General features: G+C 44.7%; 3 protein-coding genes across 8 annotated transcripts; 1 reads left to right on the top strand and 2 right to left on the bottom strand.

Annotated features, from left to right (window-relative positions):
* Positions 1 to 54: 54 nt before the first annotated feature.
* Positions 55 to 14,368, bottom strand: shoc2 (SHOC2 leucine rich repeat scaffold protein). 5 transcript variants are annotated; one of them, XM_079729868.1, is made up of 9 exons: positions 14,309 to 14,368; positions 9,851 to 10,986; positions 9,301 to 9,438; positions 8,941 to 9,071; positions 8,479 to 8,667; positions 6,941 to 7,063; positions 5,217 to 5,354; positions 4,761 to 4,878; positions 55 to 2,813 (listed from the first exon to the last, which is right to left on the bottom strand). In XM_079729868.1, the coding sequence occupies exons 2-9, from the start codon at positions 10,551 to 10,553 to the stop codon at positions 2,605 to 2,607; spliced, it is 1,749 nt and encodes a 582-aa protein (XP_079585994.1). In that variant the 5' UTR covers positions 10,554 to 10,986; positions 14,309 to 14,368; the 3' UTR covers positions 55 to 2,604. The 5 variants fall into 5 exon arrangements, with proteins under 5 accessions (XP_079585994.1, XP_079585998.1, XP_079585996.1 ...); XM_079729872.1 differs by having other exon boundaries at positions 9,851 to 10,981; positions 14,309 to 14,330; XM_079729870.1 differs by lacking the exon at positions 14,309 to 14,368 and adding an exon at positions 14,174 to 14,263.
* A 910-nt stretch (positions 14,369 to 15,278) lies between these two features.
* On the top strand, positions 15,279 to 16,553 carry bbip1 (BBSome interacting protein 1). 2 transcript variants are annotated; one of them, XM_079731029.1, is made up of 3 exons: positions 15,279 to 15,338; positions 15,606 to 15,667; positions 16,133 to 16,553. In XM_079731029.1, exons 2-3 carry the CDS (start codon positions 15,622 to 15,624, stop codon positions 16,285 to 16,287), a joined length of 201 nt encoding a protein of 66 aa, XP_079587155.1. In that variant the 5' UTR covers positions 15,279 to 15,338; positions 15,606 to 15,621; the 3' UTR covers positions 16,288 to 16,553. The 2 variants fall into 2 exon arrangements, with proteins under 2 accessions (XP_079587155.1, XP_079587156.1); XM_079731030.1 differs by having other exon boundaries at positions 15,293 to 15,338; positions 15,609 to 15,667.
* Positions 16,554 to 16,867: 314 nt separating this feature from the next.
* Positions 16,868 to 25,201, bottom strand: pdcd4b (programmed cell death 4b). The gene is made up of 12 exons (XM_079758676.1): positions 25,115 to 25,201; positions 24,539 to 24,646; positions 23,855 to 24,178; positions 22,319 to 22,413; positions 22,078 to 22,191; positions 21,248 to 21,469; positions 19,792 to 19,889; positions 19,199 to 19,313; positions 18,495 to 18,602; positions 18,243 to 18,353; positions 17,975 to 18,114; positions 16,868 to 17,489 (listed from the first exon to the last, which is right to left on the bottom strand). Exons 2-12 carry the CDS (start codon positions 24,579 to 24,581, stop codon positions 17,429 to 17,431), a joined length of 1,431 nt encoding a protein of 476 aa, XP_079614802.1. The 5' UTR covers positions 24,582 to 24,646; positions 25,115 to 25,201; the 3' UTR covers positions 16,868 to 17,428.
* Between the last annotated feature and the right edge of the window lie 2,729 nt (positions 25,202 to 27,930).

Here is a 27,930-nt window from a genome sequence, read left to right as displayed (position 1 = left end):
AATCCAAAAAAGCCCCCCCCCCCCCCCCCCCCGTCTCTCTTTACAGGACACAATTCGGGTTAATTACACCGGGTTCCGATGTGCATGTTGTGTAAATACGGTTTCTTGTCCAGTTCCGACTCCCCATTGGTTCAAATGGAGGGCCAATGAGTGTTATCTGTTAAAAGCACCACCAGAGACCACGGAAACATGACAAAGCAGAAGCCAGATGGTGCTTTGTGGCCTACAGCGTGTTCCAGGTGACCGGGGCAGCGTCAGGTGGTGCTGGTGGACGTGACGCAGCAGTAGGGGAATTCGTCTCCTCTGCCTCCCGCTGCCCAACAAACAAAACGAAAAAGGACTGTTTGAAATACTCATTGAAAACCGTTTTGAATGATTGAGGGACGTCTGGACGAGAACACTTTGGGCCAAAGGATCGGGATTGATTTAGCTTTTTTGTTGGGATATTTAATGCACAGTGAAATAACATTAAATGAACATATGACATTTCACCCCCGAAAAAATAATGATTTCAAATAACGCTGATCTGAAGTATAATTCAAATATTAACTATTTTTGCTAGCAATGAGAATAATGTGAAATAAAAAGCAGGACATCGGCATGATGCATATCAAAAACACGGTACAGCCAAACAAACCCTTTCTGCAGTTGTTTTTTTGATAATTTTCTTCTCTTTTTTTTTTTACAGACCAAGAAAAACAAGTTCCTTGTTAAGATCGATTTGACACAAATGTACATGATTCACCGGTCACTTCAACAGATAAAAATACTTATGAAAACAAAATGCCCCCCCCCAATCCCACAGAACCGACGAGAGTCTACTGTCATTTTGTCTTTTAATATAGAGGCCAACGTCTTACAAAAAAAAGTGCATAAGAGCAGCAACAGTGCTGGAACAGTGTGGGACAAAAGAAAAGCGAGGGGAGGGGAGAGGAATTATCCGAGCGGGAGGTTTAGATAGCCAACCACATCGCGGTCTCAAAGTACTATGCAGAGGCAAGAGGAGGAGCCAGGGGACAAAGGGCGTGTTTTTCCTCTTCGAAGCAGTGAATAACTCTGCGGTTTGTTTCAGGGCCTGAGCCCAGTCTTTATATATATATATATATATATATAGAGAGATATATATATAGAGATATAAAACAACAGGCCTCTGATATGTTGGTCATCATCGTCGTCATCCCTCGGATGCAAGCTAAGCAACCCAACACTGTAGATAATACCAAACGAGTAAACAGTAGAAGAGAAATAATAAAAGTTCAAATTAAAAAAAGAAAGAAAAAAAATTGCACTCAAGGCAACAATCAGGATTTACATACTTATACAAAAAGAAGGAATCACTCTCTGATCTTGTATCTCGTCACGACATATGTATGATTCTGAGTTTCAATACCGTTCCGCCTGTGAAACACTGGCTGGCCGGTGCAGCCCGCGTTCCTGAAGAATTTCAAGTCTAACTTTTTTTTGTCTTTTCGTCTTTTTTTTTTTACGCGTTTACGATCTGCATTTGTATTTTGTGTACATTACTAGATTTGACAACTATCGCTATTTGTAAAAAAAAAAGAAAAAACAGAAAGAAATCCAATGACACTACGTTACAACTGAATAGTTCAATGGCAGAAAGAAAAATCTGTATAATAAACTTGAGTAGGAACAACCAACAAACTTCAGTAAGAATAAAAAAAAAAAAAACGGATTATTGAAATAATTTATACCTTTGTATATCTCATGGACAAGTTTAGAAGTGAACCACCGGCTCATTCTAGACATAGGCACAGTTTTGTTTTTTTTATGTAAAAAATTGAACAAAAATCCAAAAAAGCGATGCTGTCATGAGAGCTTTGTTCTCCACGGTCAAGAAGCTATTCACAAAAAGTGTACAGTCGTCGAGTGGTTAAAAAAAGGGAATAAAATACCAAAAAACTAAAACATGAATTAATGACAAGAGTCGAGTTATGGCAGCAGCGGTAAAAGGTGAGATCCAAATATATTTTTTTTTGTCGGTTTGTTTTGTGTTTGCATACAATTGTATCTTTGCTCACGTAATAAGATGCTTAATTACTGTAAATACATTGGCAATGGGAGCACGGTTTATATGATTAAAAGACTTGCCACTCAGCTCAAAGTTACTCAATATATATCTATATATCTATATATATATTTATAGTTTGTTTTTCGGTTTTGGCAAAGAGTTGTAGATATTTTCCTTTTTCATGGTTTCGGGTTGGAGGTGGCGTTGGGGTTGGGGCCGCGGTCCTTAAATAACCATGACAACGTCCGAGAGAAACACGGATCTCAAGTCTACATAGTGCCGCCTCGTTAAAAACAAAACATAAAAACAGAAGAGCATCTCTTTGTCTTCCCCCCCCCCCCCCACATATCCCTCTTCTTCCTCTTCGCCGTCACCCCACACACCCGGGTGGTGACCTCATATCCTCCCGGCGCAGCGCGCCCTGGAGTTTTGGCGAGAGGCCGGCCGCGTAGCGATCTAAAGCGTGATTGGGCGGTAGCGGTTGGGGGGGGGCGGGGCTTAGGGGTGGGTCAAGGGGGTGAGGAATAGAGGGGCCAGTGGGTACGGGGTTCGTTGCGGGGGGGAGCTGGGGGTGATCACACCATGGCACGGTAGGGCCCCTGCATCTTCAGGAACTGGATGATGAACGAGGGCCCGCCCGCAACGATCTGCGGCGGCAGGTGGCTGAGCGGACAGTTCTCGATGCTCATGATGGACAGCTTGCTGCACAGTGCCAGCTCGAAGGGCAGGCTGTGCAGGTTGGGGTTGTCGTTGAGGTACAGCTCCTCCAGGTTCTCCAGGGTTCCTGTGGGGGCAGAGGGGACCATTTTCATGTATATATATGTACACAGTGTGTTATATGTGCTGCAGAACAGGAACCTGCTGGAAATCAGCTTTATACTGAGTCAAGCGCCTTTTTTTTTTACCTTGAATACTTTCCTGTATGATACAAATAAAATAAATGTTGTGACGATCACAGGAATCTCTATGGGCCCGAACCCGAATGAAACCGTTTTGAGTTGTGGTTGTTTTCGAGCGACTGCCATTAAGCTTGCTCACCCGCTACTCGATCGATTGCAAAGAAAATCAATGGATTGCCTGTAGAATGGTTAAGTCAAGGAACGGGACTAATTTAGGGGAGTCCATTTCAGAGCCAATGCATCTGAAAAGGTGTGCTTTCTTCTCATTCTGGCAGGTAAACGAATGCAGGTGTGTGCGGTCATTAGTGGAGAGAGGAGGGATCAGATGATACTATAAACCTCATCAGGCCTTTAGGGAACTCAGATCTAAGGGTGGGCTCAGTGCATCTCTCAAGCCACCCCCACCAACCCCAAAACCACATTAAATGTATCTCTGGAACAGATTGTGTAGAGTTATCCATGCATTCTGAAAGCACAGCAAAAGCCAAAGATTGATATTTCAAATAAAGAGGGAGCAAAACTAATCTTTAGGGAAATCCATTCCTTGTGAAAGGTGCAGAGTCACCATCATAAAACACTGGCTCTACACATTCAAAAAAGGGGATCATTGATTGAAATAGTCATTATGGCGCTGTATGTGAATCGTCAAATGTTCCCCATTAAACAGGTCTACAGTATTGATTAACGTAGCGATCTATTTATTTACCAAAGGACCCACTTTGCAAGACCGGCCCAATGAATAATGCAAAACGATACTCCCGGACCCTGGTCTGAAGTACTCAAACACTCCCCTAGCCTTATGGATGGGCCCTTGGAAACGGCCCATCAAAGCAAAAAATGCATTATTTTGGTCGGACTCTAGGCTATATCCAGCTGTAGAAACAAGACTGATTTGGACAATGGATCAGAACATCCTATCAACAGGTATAGCAACATGTGGAATGTATCCTATATCCTTAACCCATCAGGCTTTAAGTATTAAACCAATGTTTAGTTACTTTGTTTAGTTACTATGTAGTTTCAAAAAGTTAACAACAATGCTTTGTTGCCCTTTCATCATTAATTCATGGCGATTTGAGTTCACTGCCAACACAGCTTTAACTAGAAGTCAAAATGGAACCATAAGGAGGTCACACACACACACACACACACACACACACACACACACACACACACACACACGATTTAAACCCTTTGGCTAAACTAGTACTGACGCCGGGGTCAGTTGGTGATCCATGGCTGCTTGATGCTCTGCAGCCTCCTAAGCCGTCTTAATCCTCACGTGAGGGCTCCACTCCTCTCACAAGCCATCCACCCTGTGTCTAGCCAATAAGCACCAACACCAGGGGAGAAGGCCATCAAATCCTCTGGGGGTTTCAAGTGTCATCGGCACCACACATCCATTCATGTAGTCGTTACCAGCGAGTATAAAGGAAATATATCTATATTATTGTAGAGTAAGACAGGAAGGCATGGGAGAGATAGGGGAAGACATGCAGCAAAGGACCACGGGCAGGAATCGAACCTCGGTCGCTGCGGTAAGGACCACGCGCTCTACGCGGTGAACCAGCGGCGCACCTAGCCACAACAAACTGGGAGGAGATGGACCATAAAAACAGAGTACTAGGCCCACGGGGGAAGCGGAACGAGTTGGAAGTTGTTCGGGGCACTGGCCGACAGCAAGGCCACCGTGCAGACCCCACGGCGGACACACCAACACACTGCGTCCATACTAAGTCCACACTGCTTCTACTGCAGGGTGTGAGTTTCCTCAGTAGAGGGTGACGGAGAGAGGCGACGGAGAGAGGCGACAGGAGCGAGGCGGTCCTTACCAATCTCCTCGGGCAGATGCTGCAGCAGGTTCTCGCCCAGGCCCAGGTGGGTCAGGTTGGTGAGGTGGCCAACGCCGCGGGGCAGCGTGGTCAGCTGATTGTTGGTGAGCACCAGTTTCTGCGCGGGAGAAGAGGGGAGAGGACGACATTCCGAGGCGTCAATGAAACATTCCGGGTGGCGTGGCACTGCAACTTCGCAGAACTACATCACTGTGGTTCCAGGGTCGACCTGAAAGTCTGGTCTCAGAATGGAACGAACGGCAGGCTAGGACAATTAGTTAGGGTTGGAGTTGATTAAATAACTCTACGACATTCATAACTTGGCTTCCGCGTTACAAATGTTTGCTTTGGCTGCTGTCTCCTGCCTTACGTGCGTACACTTGCCAAAGATAAGTGGTTTGAAAGCGTAGCGGCGGTCAGAAGCCTCATCAGGCCTGAACACATTCACCATCTCACCTGCAGGTCTTTAAGGTACGCAATCTCATTGGGAAGCGACTCCAACTTGTTCTCCTCCAGGTCCAGCTCCCGGAGCTTTCTGAGGTTGCCGATGCCATGCGGTAACTTCTTCAGAAGGTTGTTGGACAGTATCAAGACCTTGGGAGCGACAACAACAACCCTGGGTTACTTGGTGGCTCCTCTCTAAAAACGAGTCCTAGAACACATGTCTAACAACGGTGTGCTGCTCCGGCGTGTTGTGCAGTGATGGGGGCCGTGGAGTGTAGAGGTGGGGCTTTGGTGTGCAGTGATGGGGCCGTGTCGTTTTAAAAGACTCCGGCGACTGCACAAAATCACTTGAAATCCCTTAAAATCGCTTAATTGTGTGAGTAGTGTTCTGCTGCACCTATTTTTCCTTTTTCAATATTTGCCCTTTACAACGAGCTGCCATCTACAAATAAAGATGTTAGGGCACTTTAAAATCAAGATTTAGCAATACTGTAGGGCCTTTATAGCCTTCCAACTGTATCCGCATAACTACCAAGACAAATAGTTGCACATCATCCATCATTTGTCAGGCATTGGAAACACATCAACATGGGAAAATACCTGGCTAGTTCCTTCAACTTCTCCCACTGCATTTTGTATCCCTGCTCTACTGCCATGCCACATGCTCCAACATGTCCTTCCTTGTTTGTTTCTTCCCCATTTTCTGTCTTACAATGCCCTGTCTAATGTATTATAATCCAACTCATTATACCATCAAGCTCTATACAAATAGTGAAGCCATGTATTAATAGCCTGCCCAATGCCCATAGGGGATAGTAAACAGACAAACATTTTGACACCAAAATAATTTAGACACAATTTGGTACAAATAGTTAGTGTGACTGTTGACTATCAGGACTGGTTCACCCCACCATAGGTGGTGGGGTGAACCATTTAGTACTGCTCAGCATAAGAACTGGGACGTTTCAGTATTCTGACACAAGGCCTGCAGTTGCTCTGGTCTGTCGGCCTACCAGCCTGTGATTGGTTGATACTTTGGTCTAATAATGTTTGTTGTGTTTGTTTTTGTCTGATTGGCCGATATCCTATGCTGTCCAATGAGGTAAGAGCATAAAGATTACCAGGTAAAGATTACCAGCATATACGGTCCTTTAGGCCAAGATAGTTCTTCAGTAATCCCAGACGGGACCTTGCTGTACGTTCACACCAAAAGCTGTAAACGATGCAAATTCGCAGAATAGCTCAAAATGCAACGCTGTCAAAAATATTTACAGCTCATTTCGCTCTTGCCCGTATGTTGACTGGGACCCACGCCGGCGAGCGATATCTACATTCCAATTGGCTGGTGGTCATTTATAGCCGAAACGTTACTAGCTCATTTGCATAGAGTTTAGCTGTTTTCAACTCTCACTGACAGCTTTACAGCTTTAAAGCTATCGCTCAAGCGATTTATCGCTCCTATCGCTTTATTGCGCATGTCTAATAGAAAGGGAATAGGCGTTTATCGCTCAAAACGCTTTATAGCTTTTGGTGTGAACTTCCAGTTAGGGGAAGGACTTTCTGTATCAACCCGGGCTCTTATTCACCACTGAACATTGAGATAAAATACCTGGATAACGTTTACATTTTGGGTCAATGTGATGCTAACAGGTGATGCTTTTCCCTTAAACTCCCAGTGTTTTCCCCATTCCCACGCCGGTATTCCGTAGGTACGGTGACGTAGGCGGGAGCATCACCTCGAGGGACGCCAGGCCACACACGTCCTCCGGGATCTTGGTCAGCTGATTGGTGGCCAGGTTCAGCTCCACCATACTGGTCCACGTGCCAAAGTCCAGCGGCAGCGAGGTTAATTGGTTGTCCTGGGGTAGACAATAAAATCAATAAAGAAAAACCCTGTATGACTGCCAGACCATCCGCATGAAGAGAGGGTCTGTTCAGGAGGCCCGGGGCGGCCGTTGTGAGTTCACTGGCTCAGCCGCATGGACGAGGCTTAGCAGATGAATGGAGAAAGTAGAGTAAACCTGACACCAGGGTGTGAACCTGCTCTAGCAAATAGACAAGGCCCGTCCCGGTACGATGCACCTTGACCTCCCCTCCCTGCAGAGTTACCGATCTAACTAGTAGAGTCATATCAGGCGAGGATATGTGCATACGGCCGCCCGAGCCGCGCGTTTCACAATCCATTGCGATCTTCTTTGCAATGGCTTCCATCATGTGCTGCAATGCATGTGCGGTCAAATACATCTAGTGAAGCCATGTATTAATAACGTACCTCTAGGGCAGTGGTATTCACTATTTTTTTCAGGAGAGCCGCACTGACAGGACGACGTCAACAGGAGAGCCATTTTTACAGCAAAGTATCAAAAGCTATAAATCCAGTCATAAATAAGTATGCCTGCTTAATAATATGTCCTCCCTGAAGCAGTGTTTCCCACAGAATTTTGTGAAACTGTGGAGGGAACCCGGTCCTTAGCGGGGTCCGGGGGCATGCTCCCCCGGAAGAAAATTTGGTACCTTTTAACCTGGAATGCATCAATCTGGTGCACTTTGAGAGGAAAATTAAGACTTGTGTGACTGTGTGCTATTTTCTGGAATAATGTGGAGACACTGGGTCACATAACATGGAAGCTATTGAAGAATAAGTTTATAAGAATAAGTCCATCCAAAGAGCACATTCTCTCGCAACCCCGCTGTCAGCGTAGAGCCGAGCAAGTTTAAAAATATTTTCTAGACAAGGCTATATTTCCACCTTTTAATGCCGCTGTTGATTTATTTTTTAAATAATTGTTTGTATTGTTTTTTTAAATATCTGTATTCACTGCATGATCATATCACTGTATATTTTTACCGCCATGCGAGCCGCAAATAGAGGCGCATGTGGCTTGCGAGCCGCGCAATGAGTAATGCTGCTCTAGGGGATAGTAAACAAGGTTTAAAATGTGTATTTTATCCAACATATAATTTAGTTACCAAATGTGTAAAACTGAAATCCAACCAGTGAAACAATCATTTTGCAACACATTTTGCAACACACAAATTGACACAAATTAGGTACAAAGAGTTAGTGTGACTGTGGACCATCAGGACTGGATTAACCCCCAACACCAACCTTTACAAATCACTCCCATTCTTCGCTACAATGCGTTGTATTCTAATCCAACTCATTATACCATCAAGTTTCAAATACATCTAGTGAAGCCATATAGCCATACAGTACCCTTAGGGGTAATAAACAGGCTAATCAAGTACCTAACACACCAACGACGCCACGCACCTTCATGTTGAGCTTGCTCAGCACTTTGGCCCTGGAGAAGATGCCGAAAGGGATCTTGTTGATCCGGTTGTGCTCCATGTTGAGGGAGTAGATGGTGGAGAACTGCGAGGGCCCGCCGACGGGGTAGGACTGGAAGCAGTTCCTGGCCAGCGTCAGACTGGTCAGCTTCACCAGGCTCGACAAGAGGCCCTGTTCGGAGAAAGACAGGAGGGCGTGCAGCTATGTGATGGGGAGGCCATGGAGAAATGCAGCCGCATTCCCTCTGGGTGTGCGGCGAGCCCACGGGCCTCGCCATACCATAAGCACAGGGACAGAGAGGGGGGGGGCCTCAGCGCCGAGCATAAACAAGCGAGGCATGCGAACAAGGAAGTTCAGTCCACTGTTTTCTTGCAGCGATCCGCTATACAACGGATCAGTGCAGCACTTTTGAGGGGAAATTGTGCAACGCTTGAAATCACTCACCTCTGGTAACACTGAGATGTTGTTGTTTTCTAGGTTAAGCTCCTCCAGCTCTCTACATTTGGCTAAGGACCGGGGGATGGCCGACAGCCGGTTGTACCTCAGCCCCAGGCGGTTTATGCTGGCCAAGTTACCTGCGGCCACACAGGAGACACGCGTCCGTCAAGCTACAGTTATGATGCCAAACCAGGATTCATTAGCTTGAACAGCGGTAATTTACCGATAAGTGAGTAGGTATGTGCGCTAGGGGTGCAGTTCATTAAAATCGTTAAAAAGGTAAACATCTGTGGAATCGAAAGGAGCTCATATCTCCAGACATAACAGAGAGGCGTGCACTACAGACAGCAGACGTCTCCAACGGACCTATGGTCTCCGGGAGGTCTAGGAGCTCGTTGTGCTGTAGGTCCAGGTTGGTGATTTGTGTGCAGTTGCCTATCTCCTTCGGTAGGTGCTCCAGCTGGTTGTGAGCCACATCCAGGGTGACGAGGCTGCACAACTCCCCTGGAAAAGAAGACGCATGTCCAGACAAAGTGCTTCAGTCATCTGGGGGGGGGGGGGGGGGGGGGGGGGCGTCAATGACGACCTCAAACCCACAACGCAATCCTTAATAGCAGCAGCACTTCTGGAAGAAGTTTTAGCGGTTCCACAGCTGAGAGCCATTCCCCCAGGCCACTACCACACGATCATTATTGATTAGTCAAATGTGGGTTTAAACTTTCATGCAAAGAACAGGGAATTATTCAACAGCTGCAGTTTTATCAAAGGGTTGTACACAGTGAACATATCACCATGGCGGCTTTACTTTATCAGCCATCTTACTGCCAATGCATCAAGATGTTGATGAGAGCTCGTTGTGGCTAGCCTTCCTGGCCCTGTCCCGTCTTCATTCCCCACCAATGCCCCGGGGACTCACCTATCTCCGCCGGCAGCTGCTTGATCTTGTTCTCCCGGATGCTGAGCATGGTGAGCTTGGAGAGGTGGTGGATGTCCTTCTCCACCGCCGTGATGCGGTTGAAGCGCAGGTAGAGTGTGGTCAGCGACGTCACCCGGTACACCACGGCCGGGATCTCCCGCAGCTTGTTGTGCCGCAGGTCCAGCATGCGGAGCTTCTTCAGGGAGTCCAGCGAGTCCGGCAGGCTGGTCAGGGAGTTCTCGCTCAGCGCCAGCGTCACCAGGCCCGCCAGGCAGCCCACCTCGGCTGGCAGGCTCTGCAGCTTGTTGCTGTACAGGTAGAGTTCGCACACCTGCGTCAGCTCCTTGATGGACGTGGGCAGCATCTGGATGGAGCGCTTGGACAGGTCCAGGCGCATAGAGTTCTCCTCTCGGCACTTGTTGAGCTCTTTGATCACCTCGGCGTTGCTCGACTTCTTGCGGGTGCCCGGCGCGGGGTTTGGCCGCTTTATCGTGTTGTCCACCGAGAAGGCGACGGCGGGCGGCGCGCCGCTGCTGTCCTTCTTTCCTTCTTTGGCGTCCTTCCCTTTGGTCTTGGCCTCTTTGCCGCCATCCTTGCCGAAACCGGCCAGGGCCTTGGCCTCCTTTTCCCTTTCCTTCCCCGGTGGGCCGGCCTTGGGGTCCTTCTCCTTAGAGTCTTTCTCTTTGCCTAAAGTACTACTCATGTCGACGTTACTGGGCCCCCGCAGAGTCCTTCATGGGAGGCTCTCTCGGTAGGTTGCTTATTCAGGGAGGGGGGGAGGGGGGGAGGGGGGGAGGGGGGGAGGGGGGGGGGGGATGTGTGCGGATAAGAGCCGGTGGAGGGGAGGGGATTTTAAAATGGCAGGTGTTTATACATACCTTTGCGGCCTCAGAGAATGACGGGCACCCTCCATAGAAAGGTTGAGTAATCCGAAAAACATTCCCTTGTTTTGGATCGGGAATTATTCATTAGAAAAGTAGTAATGAGAAGAAAAACAAAAATGTATATGAAGTATCTGGACTGTGGTGGCACCCACGGGCCACATGCTTGTTTAAACCATGCAAAATCCCTTTGGCAGCAGTAGCAATGAGTTCAGGTCATGAGGGTCATCCCAGTCCTCAATCTTCAGAGCTTTACTGCAAACACAAGAAAATACATTTAATCTCCAAACTCTGGATTCACAACTACGCATTTAAAATTGCATTTAAAAATAACAACAGGCAGGCAAAATTCTACAAGAACCAGGATTAGACCCGCGTAATGGTGGGTTTACAGAAAACATATAAAAACAGGTTTGGCCGATTATTAGTGCCTGACGAAATGTAGAATTGTGCCAGAGAAAGTTCAAGCGGCCAAGGTTCGCCTCGCTAGTAAAACAAGCCCTGTTGGTTGTTGACACTACAGGTTTTCCACAGCCTCACCTAAAGCTGCAAGAAGGAATTTGGCCTACCCCTCTGTCCAAACCCTAGCACAACATATTTTGGCTGATAGTACTCCACAGTAAAGGGGGAACCAGCCTTTTTATTCCTCCAGTTTAGCATTTATTACAGTTTTTACCTCTGTATTCAGTGTCCAGTGCTATAACGAGCAAAGCTGTGGAAAACAAAAGTGGCAGCATCAGAGCTCAGTGAAAAGGTTAGGACTGCTGAGAGTAATCTTTAGAAGCAGCCTTCAAAGCAGGGACTCCCTACGTCCACAAGACCTTTCGGGTACAAAAAGGGGGTCGATGGGAGATTCCGTTGAATGACAGCGTAGTGGATAGTGTTGTTAAAAAACCCTGGTTTGTGGTGACTTATAAAAAGGTAACAAACTCGAAGCACAAGGAGGACTTGAGTATAACCAGGATAGGCTATCTAAAACAAACTATGCAGGACATTACCTTTAAAGGCTCTACTCTACGGCCTTCCTCTTAAACAATATCTGAAAGATAGTAAAACATCTCTAAAGGATGAACTGCACTAAAATGCATCTGTTGTTTCAAGCCTCTTCACAACTATTAAGGAGAGCACAAAAGCTTTACGTCACAAGAGGCAGGCCAAGCAGGCCGAAACATCCCCATCCTACCTTGGCATCCACATTTTTCCTCCACAAAATCACTCAATGCACTTGCTTGTTCTAAATAGAGAATCTGCGAGAGATAAACAAGATCTGCTCAACAGCCATCTTTAAAACAGCCCACCTTCGGGCTCACACTCAACCTCCAAGTTATATTTACCCGCTACTAAGTGTGGGCCAAGGCGGAAAATCAATGACAACACAAGTGATCTACACTAGGAAAAAGCACAAGATTGTTAAGGGGTTTCAGGGCATTGGGTCAAGCAACCAAGTTAAATGCATTCGTAGTTCTATCGTTTGGAGTTAATGGCTTGAATATTCATTTTGCACATTATGCATAAATCATGCATGTTGTACATGTTATGTTGTATATTCATGTTGGATAATAAAAGAGCTTAAGGCCAAGTCAATCCATAATAGTGAACATTTTAACCTAAGACGATTGCATTTGAGATCCTATTATGGCATTATGTAATTACAGTGTTGTAGATTATTGTATCGTATATACTACTTGAGATTTGTCAAGACAAAATTTCTGTATAATACTGCTTTAGAAGGTAAACAGAGTAAAGGTATCTCATATATTTATTTACGTATAACAGTATTGAAGTATAGGAAGGTTTTGGAATATAACAGGGTTTAGAGTTGAGGATTTCTGTCTAACATGGGAAAACTAGACAACTTTGGCTAGGTATCACACCAAAGGATAAGAATAGGTCATGTCTCTAATAGAATCAGGAGGTAACTTGACAACCATAGCTAGGTACCACCCCATACGATAAGCACAGGTCATGTCTTTCATATAAACATGGGCTAACTAGTAAATAAACAACTTCAGCTATGCAACACCCCAAACGATATGGACAGGTGTTGTCTGTGATAGTCAAACATTAAGTAACGTTAGCTAGACATCTTTGGCTAGGTAACCCCCCACAAGATAAGGACAGATCATGTATGCAATAGACATGGAGTTAATCTTTACTATGTCCAGGTACCACCTCCATGATCAGGTCATGTCATGTATGTTATAGACATGGAGTAACTCTTTACTTTATCTAGGCAACAACCAAACATGATCAGGACATGTCATGTATGTTATAGACATGGAGTAACTCTTTACTTTGTCCAGGTAACACCAAACATGATAAGGATAGGTACTGTATGTAATAGACATGGAGTAACTCTTTACTTTGTCCAGGTAACACCAAACATGATCAGGACAGGTCATGCCTGTGACAAACCAGCGAAAGGGATTATCGACACACGGTGCCAGTTCTGAGAAGTCAGGCCACCGACTGAGATTAGCTGATTTTGCGTAACACAGATTTGAACGGACAAGAGCAGTACATCAACAGTGTGGCTAGTGCAAATAATGTGCCAACGACGCCTACAACACAACCGATACCGCCAGTTGTCAGTAACGGTTACGTTAGCTGCCCGGGTGTTGAGCCCCAGTAGCTTCGCTTGTCATGAAACCACATTTTTAGGGGTTGTCTACAGCCAACAGCAAGTTCTCAAATCGAGTCGTTAAATTACAATTTGTAATCCAAATAGGGTTCACATATAAGGTTGTCTTAAACGGGAGATTATACAGCGATATAGAGCGACGTCCGCTCCACAGCCAAACGCCAGAAATGCTATGTGGCTACAACCGCTAACGTTTGCCTTTGCTAACAAGTTAGCCCCAATAGCTAAATATGTTTTCAGAGAATTATTCATCTCACGGGGTTGGGGGAACGCGGCGTAACGACTCGGTTCCGAGCGGAAACGGTGGAATAGCACCAATGACACCACGCATTGCCTTGTATTTGATCACCGCGGAGGGCCGTGGGCTTCTCCGGGGAGCACACATACACCAGTGGCAGAGCAACGAGCCCTCCTCGGCCGGCGGGCGGGCAGAGCGGAGTGTGGAGGGGCAGCAGGCCCGAGCGGAGCAGCTGTCAGACGTGGAGCCCCGTCCCGACCACGGGCGGCTCGGGACCGGGCGGGGGGACGCGCTCCTGCCGCAACCCGTCGTGCGTAATACCGAGCACGTCGTCGGTTCGCTGTTTTATTTACCAGAAGGACGACCGCTGTTGTTGTGATTATTCTCGTGATCTAACGAGAGGGATCACCGTTATCCCTTTTTTTCTACACAGTGGCACGGCGATGGAAGCGCCATCTCTCCCGTTTCCTTCCGTCTTCCGTGGCCGAATAAGAGTGGAGGAAAAAGAAAACATTGTGAAAACAGCGGCCATTCCGAAACTGAACAAAAGAGTGCGTTCTCACGCCGTCAGAATGCACCGTCGCCTCCCGCACCGGGTGATAAGGTGGATGAATGTCGTGTCCATAACCTGCTGAATTAAAACAGAGCTCGACGCGGGGGGGAAACACTCGATGGTATCTATAAATGTAATGTTTTACCTTCAGAGGTGTGACTCCGCCATCCTTGCTTCCTCCTTTTTCCTACACTGCCGCGGCTCCTGTACCCTCCCCTACCATCAGATTGCGTCACTCGCACGCCTAACCAATGTATCACGAGACCTTCTGCAATTGGGATTTTTTTGAACAGTTTTACATTTAATGTATCGGATTCATGCACGCAATATGGGTGTCAACATTGAAACACTAGGAAACGGTAGCTATAAACCCAAATCCCAAACCCATTAAAATTGGGTAACCCACGCGTTATCATCACAATTGTTATCAATGTGTGATTTGGGGCTGTTTTCCTACAGAAAATGAACTCACTGAATTTCTCACATTTGAAATCAATGCGTGAATTGGGCTGTTTTCCCTAAAGAAAATAAACTCATAATGTTTATTTAGTCTATGCTTTCTTGTTACGAGTTTCTGATTCTTACCAGGTCCTAGAGTTAGTGCTGTATCTTCCCTTGCACTTTATGTGTTTTGCAGGTACATCAGTTACCTTACAGACCTACTATTTTTTGTTAAAGTTGTTTTATACTGAAGCCCCATTATACCAACTCTAGGCTACTGTGCCAGTACACACATATGATGTATGATGTGTAGGTGGCTTTATATGCGTATCTTAAAGCACCAAGGTACAGGTGACCCTCCTGTGTCTTATAAACTGGACATCTACAATAATCCCCGTTACCTATTTGTATTTCGAACAACAAAGTCGACTGATTAAGTGCCTTGTGATAGAGCGGAGTGAGGCCCTGAAATTAAATATCAATCAATCCCATACGAAAAATTAAAAATCTTATTTTTTTCAATCATCATCAACTATTTTAGGTTTTTACTATATTTAACAATTTCTACGAAAAGGATCTCGAAAAGTCCTAATGAATTCCGTGTATCGTCATCTATCGCCTCTAGATGGCAGTAAAGCCAAACTCAATCTTTCAGATCTCCTCCCAGAAGAAGGAAGAGATTGACGGAAGTGTTGGCTTGACAACCTTGACAACGCTTTATATCTACTAAACAGGTAAGATAACATATTGTATTCGTAGTTCAAATGTTAAATAAAAGTACCGTTTTTAGTATTTTTTTAGTGAACGGGGTCATTTTTCCACCGTTGTATACACATTCAATCGCAGGGATCCAGAATGACCACATTCGGTGCATCGTTTTGTCTTTTCACTCAGCATTAAAAGGGCAATAAGCGATGCGTTCTCTTGTTTTAAAGTGCCTTGTGATGATAGATCGTGTTGTCCGAGGTGTGATGATATTCATTCGTGGTATCAACTTTCAGCAGTACGGGAGACAACATGCCTGAAGTCAAGTCCATATTCAGAGAGGTTTTACCTAAACAAGGTAAGTAGCAGTAATAATTGCCAACATACGTGGACTGTGTCAACATCTCTAACTGTGTTGATCTACTTCTGTATTGTAGATTACTAGTATTGTAGTAGTCTGCCTGTAGGCCTAAACTACAGTTAAAGAAACTAGTAATATTGGAATTATCCATTGACGATCTGCAGCAAATAAAATGGGGATTGAGCTGAAAGGTTATTGGTTCAAAGCCGGCGGTGTGGAATTTACCTGTAGCGGCCCCTGGTCTATGCATTTACAATTCAGCATTTAGTCACTCTAGTTAGAAATAGCTCCTTAATAACTGAATGGGATATAAAACCAACTCTGCGAATCTAGCCTATGTTTTTGGCCTAATACAAATAAATAGAAAGTTGAACCGAGACCCTAACACGAAACCCTGTGTTTTAAGTTCAAATACGATCTCAATGTGTTAATATACAACAATATTATTTCGCTCATCATCAGGGCAGCTCGCCATGGAGGACGTGCCTACCTTGGTGCTCTGCAAGCCCAAGCTGCTCCCTCTCAAGTCGGTCACGCTGGAGAAACTGGAAAAGATGCAGATGGAGGCTCAAGAAGCCATCAAGCAGCAGGAATTGGCATCCAGGCAGACGCAGTAGACCCCTACTACCTTGAACTGTAGCGAATGAAAGGTGGACGGCAAAACCTGCTAGGCTATTTTTAGTGGATTGTACCCGACTATAATTAGTGACCTTATTACACGAAGCTTACCAAGGACCCTGCATCTAAGCTATTCCAGGAAAACGAGTCTTTACACTAATTTGAGACTAGTTATTTAATGAGTGCTTGCTTGATTGCCTCATGTTTTGCTTGTTATTTTGATGCAAGACAATTGCACTATTATAAATCTGTCACGTTTGTATGTTTTCTGTATTTTTGTATCTGTATGGTAGTGCACAATTGCACATGAGTAAAGAATAAGTATTATTTGTTTTACTTGTTAATTGTCCTTGGCTCTTTTGTAGGTGTTCAGACATGGTCAAAGACATTGGTTATGTTGTATCAATTTATTGAACAAGTAAGAAGCTGGCCTTGACTTGGTACAATTCACACACCAGTATTCCCCAAATATAAAAATAGACACTCTGGACACTTTTTTTTGGATTCTTACCAACTAACCTTTTTTCCTATAGACCGTGCTCGTTTATAACGTTGTTGCTTTGAAACTGGCGTTGTAGGATTTAAGGAGTAGAGGGAAAATGATAAAGCAAGCGTTGCAACGAAGCAGCAGCCAGTAGAGGGCGGTATTGCTTCAAAGAAATAACCCCCCCCACACACACACACACACACACACACACACACACACACACACACACACACACACACACACACACACACACACACACACACACACACACACACACACACACACCCTATACAGCTCTTTAAACAAACAGGAATTTCTGTACAAATAATGCTTTTAGAAAATGAGTGGGAGTGAAATCAATGCTTTACAAAACGACATGGAATGACATGAACCCTGGTGTGGCACTTTATGTATTAGCTTACATATTAGGTATATAATTATATTGAAAACGTGTAGGAAAAGTTCTTCAAAAGGGTCTTCAGCTTCAATAGAAAGTGCCTTTTATTTTTACCCTCACCTCCATTTTTCTGAAATTAACACTCAACAGTAGTCCACGTTTTCTTACCAACCATTGTGACAAAATATGTTTTAAGGGATGGGTAGCTTTTATCTGCTCTTTTTTTGCGGGGGAAATCTGGCACAAAACAGGCTCTTCAAAAGCTCTCAAGCTTCAGGCATCCTCCATCTCCCTCGCTCACAAATCTCTTACGGCCCCTGAAGGAAAACAGACGAAAACAATCTTTAGTTGAAATGCCTTAAAGCTAGTATAGGCCATTTATTTTAGAAGCATTTTTTGTCACATTTGTTAAATTGTCAGCAATCAAAAACCCAATGCACTCACAAAAAAATGAAATGTATATCCCGTATCTGTGGCAGGGGTGCATAAGCCGGTTCAACCATTTTATTCGGCCTGAATGAAATGATTGGATGGGCTACCTGTCAGTATACCTACCCAGCCGGCTATCTGCACCCACTGTACCCGTGCAGTGTACGTGCATGACCAGAGTCGTCCACAAGGCTGGGCAAACCTGATGCTAAAGCTAGCGAGCTAGTCACGTGTTTTGGGGGAGTTCCTCTGGGGGCAGGCCTAAAGTGGCCTGGCCTACCCTAGATTCAAGCAGATGATTGAAATATTCTGATGCAATATATAGACTGCCCTCATATGGTTTTATCAGTGGATACAGGTAATGGGTACTTACCGACAGGGGCAAATGTCCCTTAGGTTTTTATCGATGACACCTGCACTGAAACTCTTATCAACAAACAGCTCCAGAATGAAGTACGCCCTGGGCACGTCAATGTTGATTTCGGCAATGTCCATGTAAACTCTTTCATAACCCTATGAGGATCAAATTCATGTCAAATCAATGTATCCTGCACAACAAGATGGAGGCCAACAGGCAGATGGCCATTCTCAGCAGTAGTTAACTTTGCGATTCACAAAGTGGCCACTGGGTGGCGCCTTACCCTTCTCATTTGGTCCACTGTTATGACCGTGGACACCCAAAGACGTTTCAGCAACAGCAGAACCATTTTGAAGGTCTTCTCTCCTTTGGACTCCAGGACCATGACTAGCGCCTTTTAAAATCCAGATTAGCAATATTAATTGGTTTCATCATCCACAACGTTTGCAAGCAGGTTTCATTTCGTGTAACCTAGTATCTATCTAGGTTATTCGTCTACAAGTGTGCATGGCTTTGTGCGCCGCTTGGTATTTACCTCATAGACAAACTCATGGTGGAAGTGTGGCACCTCCAGCTCTCTCAAACATCTCTCGGCCTCCTTGCCATCCCCAGATAAGAGGTACTCCTTCAGCAGCAGGTTCATCTGATAGCACAGAACCACCAGGATGAAAATGACAACTCCTGGTTCCACATTTACATTGTAAATCAGTGTGTCATTTGCATACATCCAGTACATTCATGGAGGTAATTGAAAAACTTTTTTTTTCAAATTGTTATTGTCTCTAACAATGAATGGCAAGGTCAATCTTTAAGTAAAGTAAACAAATAGATAGATATACCTTATTAAAGACATGGTAGATTCTCCATAAAGTATGTGCGAGGGTAAGTGAAGAGTTTCGGCCTAAAATCTTAAAAAAAAGCCTTTCGTGGCTGAGAGGTCGAGGAGGAGGGGCGACGTGCTATCCCCATGGTTACGGCCCAAGGCAACTTTGGGATTCTGTTTTCTTTTTCAGTTTGTACGAGTTGCATTACCGTTAACACCAGTTTTCCTATGCAGGACCCCATTCAATTATTAATGCCGACAAACTAGTATAGATTAACATGTTTACCAAAACCACACTCTTTTGTTTGGTTTGGCGGGCCACATTTGTCACAACAACAAGCGATTTTCTTACAGTGCCTTAAAATCCGCTTGACTGCCACGTCCTGTTGGGGAGTAAGTGGACCTACGGCCCTCACCTCTTTGACAAGCTCTGTGACAGCTCTCTGGCCCCCGCCCGAGCCCCACAGGTTGTCTGTGCGGAGACCCCCCATGCTCATCCTCCGCAGCACTGCGGCGCGGTCCAGTGCGGCCCTGGAGAAAGGGAGACGACACCTCAGTGAGTTGATGACCCTCGTCCCTCGTCGACTTGGGACCAGTCTTACAGGTTCATTCTCCTTTAAAAATCAGCCTTTGTAAACTACACTGTGGCGCTTGGCAAATAGAGGGACCACATGTCAATCATAAGTTGAACTAAGTAGTAAGAAGAGTATAAAGCCAAATCCGGCCTTTGTTACCGCAAGTAAATGACACACTTTACATCGCCATACACATGTTTAATTGTGATTAACGTTATCTTGAATCTAGAAGAATGGATCAGTACGTTGTGAACTGTTTGATTATATCCTTTTCCCCTGTCCTAATCTCTTGCGGTACAGGGCTGAGAAAGTCAGGGCGTACTCAGGGCCTCCCATCATTAATTTAACCGTAACCATGGTCCCCTCCCAAAAGCAAAATCTGATAAGGTCAACTGAAAGAATACGACTTGCACACAGAGACATCGACAACACACCTTGCATGTTCACAGTCGACTTTGCCTTTGTAGCCCTCGATGTAACTCTTGGACAGAATCTGATCTTTCACAGCACGTGCAATAAACTGGCCAACCATCTGTGAAACAAAATACATATCAAAAAACTATGTTTAGAAACAATTAAACACAATCCCACCAGCAACAACTTGACGAGGAGCAGAGCCATCTGAGGATGCGGTTCTGGCTGTTCTGGTTTCTCATGAACCTTCATGTCACATGAATCTGAGCCATCTGAGCAGAGTGAAGAGAACCCCTGCAGCTTGTGTTTCAGGTAATCAGAAGGGGAATGTGCAAAGGTAGCCAATGGGTTTTATTGCATGGTTCAATTAAGCACAAAAAACCTGAGCCCATCTGGGGGCTCATGTGTGGAACATCGCTTGAAAGGTAACTCTTGTTGGTTGTCTTAAATGAACTGGGATGGAAACCAATACACGCATGCCTTTGCAAAAGGACAGCAGTTGTGAACTGCAGGATAGAGAATCGAGGGGCCACCGACCGTCGCATCACGCGTTCATGTGTTTATGTTTACAGTTGCGTTCATGCATGGGTGCATGAGTTTGTTTTCGTAGGGAAACAAAAAAGCGCACGATTCGCTTTTTCTCGGCAGGACAAAGGCTGCGCTTGGCCTTATCCATGATCCTACAAAAAACAAGGGGGAAGCTTCTTCTCTTCTGACCTATGGTGGCAACTCAGCTGCTGTGCACTGCACACACACGCATAAGAGAGAGAGAGGTGTGTTTGCGTATGTGAAATGAGGGCACGAGCAGCGGAACAGCGAGAGAAAGTGAGACGGTGTGAAAGAAGGGGTGGGGACAGAGTAGGGATGAGTAACCCCGTTCAGGCTCATACGCTGAGCTGGCGTTTTTGCAGACAATGGCAAGAGATCTCATGTCTGTGCCGGCTGAAAGGAAAGAGCTGAAATACACACATAGGAAGCTCTGCTACACGTACATACCCCAACACACACCGTCCCTCCTCTGGGCTAAACCACAGGCGTGTTGGTGTGTGGGCTCACATGGGCCTGTGGCTCAAGCGCAACCAAGATGCTGTTTAAAACCACCTTTCCCTGATGCTGCACCATGTTCAAAGACGAAATGGAGGTTCGTCAAACATGCCCTACTTTGGGACACCGAAAACTCTTTTTCAAAGTAAAAGCGTTCATCAAAACACGCGGCCTGTTGAGTTTGACGAGTGGCAATGTGATTTCTGTGAGGATCACTTATTTTCTGTGAAAATGCTTTCTCCTTTCTCCTTCCCTTTCAACATTCGGTGTTCTTTGTAATGAAAATAACCGTCACCCAATTTGAGAATACATTTTCAGCCCATCCATAACCCCATTTGCTGCTGCTCTAAATAAAAAAAACACAATGCTAGTCATTAACGCCCCCCCCCCCCCCCCCCCCCCCCCCCCCCACGCTGCGACGAATCCCCTCACCTGGGGGGCTCCGGGGGTGTCCAGCACCAGCTCCGGCAGCTCGGACAGCAGTTTGTCGAAGGCGTTCTCCACGTCGCCGCAGGTCAGCACGGGCCCGCACAGGTCAGCCAGCAGCCTGGAGGTCAGCTCCCGGTGGCTGGCCTTGGCCTCCAGGGCCAGCGACACAGCCAACATGGGCACCCCGCTCCGCATGGCACCCAGGTTTAGCTCTCCCAGCAGCTCCTGGAGTTGGACGGCCAGAGAAATCATTACCATCACGGAGTCCTTTTGCTTTATTATTAGGCAGGGAGCGTACACTTCAATGTGTCCGGTTTATCCAAGAGGCTTATTGACGCACGATTTGCCCAGGCAAGTCAGCCACCACTTCGATAAAGTTATCAAAAACAGGATATTATATTGTACCCATATTCCGGGCAAATTGCCCAACATTTACCATTGTTCTTTTAAAGGAAGTGTTGTTCTTTGACCATATTATTGTGCAATACAATGATATTGAATCATTATCTATACATAGTTTGGCATTTTGTGTTTGAGGTCTGAATACTCTTTTCCAAAGAATGGTATATTCTTACCATTCTTTGTCACCCAAGTGGATTAGTTTATTCCTCTTGATAAACCATTACATGTTCCTAGATTGAGACTAAATGAACGAGGTGGAGTACAGCCAACCGCACAGTGTGAACTCGGCACCTCTCCTCGTCACTGATAGCTTTGTTTACATGAGCACCTAATGGTTTACTAAGGGCAAGTGGCCGTGAGAAGGAATGGGGGCAGTGAGTTCGCCTGATGGACGGTGCAGGGTTACAGCATCGGGGGGGGGGGGGACTTACCGCCACTTCATTCGTGTCTCCGTGCTCAAAGTATTCCTGCACTATCGGAGTGACGGTCTTCCCAAAGTCCCTCTCTTCCAGCGGGGGGACCACGGTTTCATACACACAGTTTTCCTGAAGTGAACGAAAGTCAAGTTTTCAAGCATGTCCTACCGGGGCGGTGCTACTGTGGGGTCCTGCTATCTTCAGGCTATTCCCTCTGGAGGTCACCTGACGTAGATGCGTGTCGTCTGTGGTGTACCTGAGCTTCGTCGTAGTTGGGGTCCTTGGAGTCCACCTGAACCGGTTCATAAACCTCACCGGACCGACCCCACACCCCCTTTCCTCCGCCCCCACCTGCAGACAATCAACAACAACAACAAAAACAACAACAAAAACAACAACGACATTGTCAGGGGAAGTAAAAACACATGCAATAACACCAGGATGTGTCATACTACACACAAGTTGACGTGCTGTGTCAAATGTTCACATGCACTTTTAATGAGACGCGTGAACTTGAGAACTGAATGCTGGCTTGTGCGAGATGGTAATGTTACATAACATGCCCAATGAGCCAAGTAACATGCATGCTAACTATTTTTTCCACCCCGCCCCTGCCTGGAGAGAGAACTGTAATTAAGCTCCGGTATAGCAAGCATTCTGCACCTACGTAGGTGTGTAGGTGTGTAGGTGTTGCACACTGACACTGTCAGGGCTAGAGCGATTAGAAATATGGAATTCATGTGAAGATAGAGATGGGCATCAGAGCCCATCAGTAAACATTTCATCAAGTTAGAGAGAAAGGTTCAAATACAAGTTTGGCACAAACACAATGCAATCATCTCTTTTGGTGGCAAATGTCCCGTTGACCTTTATCTCTTATTTTGTAAGCCAAGCGCCCTTCTGGCCTACAACCGTAAGCTCCACAGGTGAGATATCCCTTCCACAACTTGGAAAGTACACTCTGTGATATAATTGCCAAACTGTGAGCCAGACACCAAAGGATTGCCTTTAAGTAGGTGCGAGCTGTTCAAGATCCCAGCACCATTTGTTTCACATGTTAATTGGTTTACAGCTAATCTCGGCTCCAGCCGTCTTACTATGTTATGGCAGTACCTCTTGAGGTAGAAATCACAGAGTCTGGGCCGGAAATCAACCACTGCGAGTGGGAGCGTGACGCTCTGTTTCCTGTTTAGTTTCTACCAACGCAATCTCATTTGTGCAAGTGGATGAAGCTTTATAGAAGGGATTTTGACAAGTGCAATTCTACAGTGGCTAGTCTACAAGGTGTTGGTTTGAAAGAATGAAATATTTTTTGCAGTTTACTACCGCTGTTCGAGTTTGTTTTCGTCAATTTGGCGCTTACAGATCCCCTGCATCCAGCAACATGATCGGTCGAAATTACGTATGTGAAACCCAGAGCTGGTCTGCCAGCAGACATTAGACTTGAATCTAAAGTCTGATTTTCGAGAATAGAATACATCTCACGGCCACCCAGCCGTGCAAGGGCTGCCTCCCAATGACACCTCACGCACCAAACCTGCTGCTTCCTGCTCGGGCTTCAAAGCAGAAGCAAATGCTAATTCGTAGTGACTTGTTCCTTTAGACGTGCTACTTTGACTCGCACCGCTCTATCTGACAGAGCCGACCAGTGGCACCAAAGCTTCCTTCAAATCCTAAATCACCCTTAAAATGCCCTACATGTAAATCTACCAATCGTCATCTATACAACATTATTACAAAACCATTATAAATAAAAACAAAAGGGTCATGTCTTAAGACTATATTCCGGCACCTTTCTTTGGCAGGCCTCGGCCCTTTCCAAGGCGAGACTTTCTGTCCAGCAGCTTGCTCTTGGGGCTGGTGGAGCCGACCCCTGACCCCTTGCTAGGGTCTCCCCCGTCGCTCAGAGAGTCCCCTCTCCCAGAGTCCCGCGACGAGTTCTTCCTCAGCCTCCGCTTGGCCTTGGCCTTCAGGCGGGCTTCGTGCATGCTGTTGGTGGAGACCAACCAGTTGCCATTGATCTCGTTGTTGGCCGCGTTGATGTTTTTGCTGGAGGGCACGGCTCCTCCGTTCTCCTCTTCCCCAGACAGAAAGGAGTCGCTGAGGTCGTCAGCCTCTGTTGGATTTCAAAAAGGAGAACCCGGCTTTGGAATGAATATGCTCATGATCTGTGCTCTCCCTCATCAAACATACCATTATGATGCTAGACAATATTTGATCTGCCCAGTAGCAAAGTAGCTTAGCGACAGGAATGTCATGATGCTCAGCATAAAAAAGCTGATTGAGCACCAGAATGAAAGCACTCATGTTGACGTTTGTAATGACTGCACAAGAAAAAAAAAAGACCAGATAAAAACAACAATGAAACTTCTGCCCCATGCCCCAGATCAGGCGACGCCAGCAGCCTCGCTCCGAAGCGCCGTGCTCAGCTGTAAGGGCATTAAAACATGGTCTGCGCATCACCACAAGCACTCACCGACGGGGTTCGCGTTCAGCCAGGCCTCGCAGTCAGTTGCCATGTTTAGAAAAATAAAAATGTGTTTGGCAGAGCAACTTGGTGCGATCAGGGAATATCGGATGATACCTGAAAGGGGCGAACATGAAGAAGACAATTAAAAAGGTCGATCGGTCGGTAGGTTTAAAACATGTCCAAACATAGTGCGTCACACACCGTTCCCCCCTCCCCCCTCCATTCATAGGACTGTGTTGACAAACAATAGCCAGCGGGGGTTGGGGGGGATCCGCGTCTGCTGCACTGTCAACACAATCAACTGCGTCAAAAATAAAGGATTACATGCGCCACTGTTTACAGTGTCCAAACAACCTCCGATGCACACAATGCAACGTGACCCGTTGTTATCGGGTTCGGGTTGGCTTCGCGTTTCCACGTCGAGAAAATGCAAAACAAAACAACCCTTCTGGTTTAAATCTTAAGTCACACTCGGTCGATCTCGTATGGATCGTTTCGTGCACCGTGCTGGTGATGTACCATGCAATACCGCAATCAGATGTCCTTTCTTTTGATTTAACTTTTTAAAAAACAATGACTGACCGTGTCTGGTGTCCAAGGAAGCTCCGAACTCTGATAGACGGCTGTTCTGTAAGCGTTTTTTCTACCCAGCAACTTCTAGCACGTACGTCTGTGTTTTTCTTACCTGATTGGCTGGACGGCTAGGGCTTTATAAATCAGAGGACCAATCAGAATCTATAGGACTTTTTCTTCCCGTAAATTCTACAAGTTGCTGCCCCCTCTCTGTTGAATAGCGGAACAGCATCTTACACGTATGGGCTTCATCCGTTCTTGAAGCAATAAAGGCTAATGTTATGAGTAGAATTATTTGAATACTCTTTCCATGAGAAACAGGTGGAAAATCATCAGAAATAGGTATATGTATTTAAAATAATATTTAGAAGGAGTTTCATGAGGGTAAAGGCACGAATAGGTGATATTATTTGAATGTAAAAAAAACAAAAAACGAATAGGGTATCAGAAGGAACATTATGTACAGAGTACAGAGTGTTTACAGAGAGAACAACTTTTCCACGACCGCCCCCTTTGTGTGCAGTTGGTTCTCTGTGTCAGCGCATGGGGGCGTCCTTGGACAATACAAGTGTCAGACTCATACCTTCTCCTTTATATACTCTAGTCTACGCAGATGATTTTCAAGCTGGAATAAGGTGAGATAAAAGCAAGATATATAATTTATATCACAGGTAACTTTGAGGAAAATCAAGTAAGTATTGGTATTGTTATTATTATTATTATTATTATTTATTAATCATAATAGTATGTATTTTATATTAATGGTATCACGCAGGGGCGTAGGAATGAGTTTAACATTGGGGGGGACACATATCGGAAACCTGACAGATCCTTTAATGGTTTGAACAGAAATGTGTCATAAATTAACTACACTGAAAAAATTCACAAATATATTTTATTCTACTAAAAAGATACATTTGTAAATGTTAAGGAAAACACATTTTGAATAGCAATAATGAACTGATAAATATCAAATAAATTCTTTAATTGCTCAATCATCCAGTTTTATAGAATAAGAAGCAGTGACAAGACGCTGTGTTGCGCTTTCAAAATAAAATAAAATATTTTTCTCCCCCGGTATAATTTTTAGGAGGGATAAATGCGCCTGTCTCCAATATTGGAGGGGACACGTCCCCTCCGTCCCCCCCGGTTCCTACGCCCTTGGTATCACGTATTTTGCATCTAAATTGAATTGCATTTAGTTTAGCATTTATTTTAATGTAAATTAGCAACCGCAATCCGTACAAACAGAAACCCACTAAATATGATAATAACGTCAAGGATCTTTACTATTTAGAATTAGTGGGTCTGTCATGGTAAGGTCGGCCAATGCATAGATATAGTATAAATATTGATATGAGAATATTTATTATATGGCCTTTGTTTTTCGTTATTTAATTATAAACTAAATAGTGGCTCAAGAGAATGAAGACCTGTCAGAATGTCTGTGAATACATAATAGGACTTACTTACTACTTCTATATTCAAACATCTGATAGTGTTTTTATTCTGTAGGCTGTGTATTTATCTAATAACATAGCCTTCTGTGCATGGTATTTATGATTATATTTGGCATTTTATTCTGAAATATAGCTCTGCTCTCTTTATTACAAAAATGTCCAACAAAGATATAAGCACCATCTTTCAAACATTTGTTAAAGTCGTTTTATTTATCCATCAGAAACATTAATATGAAAAGGTTTTCCCAGAAAAGATCTTTGGCATTGAAGGATCAGAATTCACAGTGTAGAAAACAGATAATCAAACACAAATGGTGTTCGCTATCGCATCTGTTAGAAGCATTGTTCATTTCAATAAACACATGGTCCAGTATGAGTTCCTATTAAGGCGTTCAAATAATGACAAACATTATAAACATCCTCTTGGGATTCGAGTTCAAAAGCAAACCCCAAAAAAAACCCGATTTTTTTTAACACTTATTTTTAAATAAATTATTTAAATAAATGAGTTATTCCAGTAAACTAAATAAAGGGACTGAAGAAATAAGAAGAGAAGGCCCATGTTTTGAACTATAATATACACATCTATGCTGCCACATTAAATTGCTTTTAACAAACGCAATAAAACCTGAGAACTGATCTCAGTTTCGTCAACTGAGTAAAAACATTTCCTATAAGATAATTTCAAGTCATCTTTGCCACTCACAATGTATTATCAAATTGCTAGGATAATATATTTTCAAATATTCATAGCATTATCTCTCCATAAAAATGAAATTCATAACACTATTTTCACAACATGTGTGATAACATTAAATAATCGCTGGTGGATTAAATCTCCCTGCAGTTTCTTTTGTCAGTAATCGATTGAAATTGTAAATATTTGGAGTTGAGCTTCAATGCCATATTACACATTTAAAAGAAACTACAAAAATGCTTATAAGGCACAAGTTAGGGCACTGAATCCCTTAAAATAAATGAAACTTTTGTTATTGTACAAAATTTACGAGAAAGTCCATCCACGACAAATAAGATATTCACAAGATTTCCATCCCTTAAGCACTTTGTCCAGTAAACAGACCAGCAGGTTTTGCCAATATTAAACATTCCCACTTTTGAGTTTAGTCCGTCTTGTATAGCCCTTCATAGACCAAACACACTCTGATGCCGTGTTCCAATTGGTTGACTTAGTCGTGCCCGATATAGTGCCCTATTTGTGGCTTCACTATTTTGTAGTGCTGTCCGAAATTTGAGTGTACAAATCTGGTTCCCTATATAGTGCAATACCTAATACCCATAATGCACCAGAAAAGAAGTGTGCTAAATATGCACACTTATTTCACTACTATCCCATGATGCATAGCG

Source organism: Pollachius pollachius (genome assembly GCF_949987615.1).
Source record: "Pollachius pollachius genome assembly, chromosome: 2".
In the NCBI taxonomy this organism is placed as follows: domain Eukaryota; kingdom Metazoa; phylum Chordata; class Actinopteri; order Gadiformes; family Gadidae; genus Pollachius; species Pollachius pollachius.
Note: the sequence above shows the minus strand (reverse complement) of the source record. Positions and strands in the feature narration are given on the sequence as shown.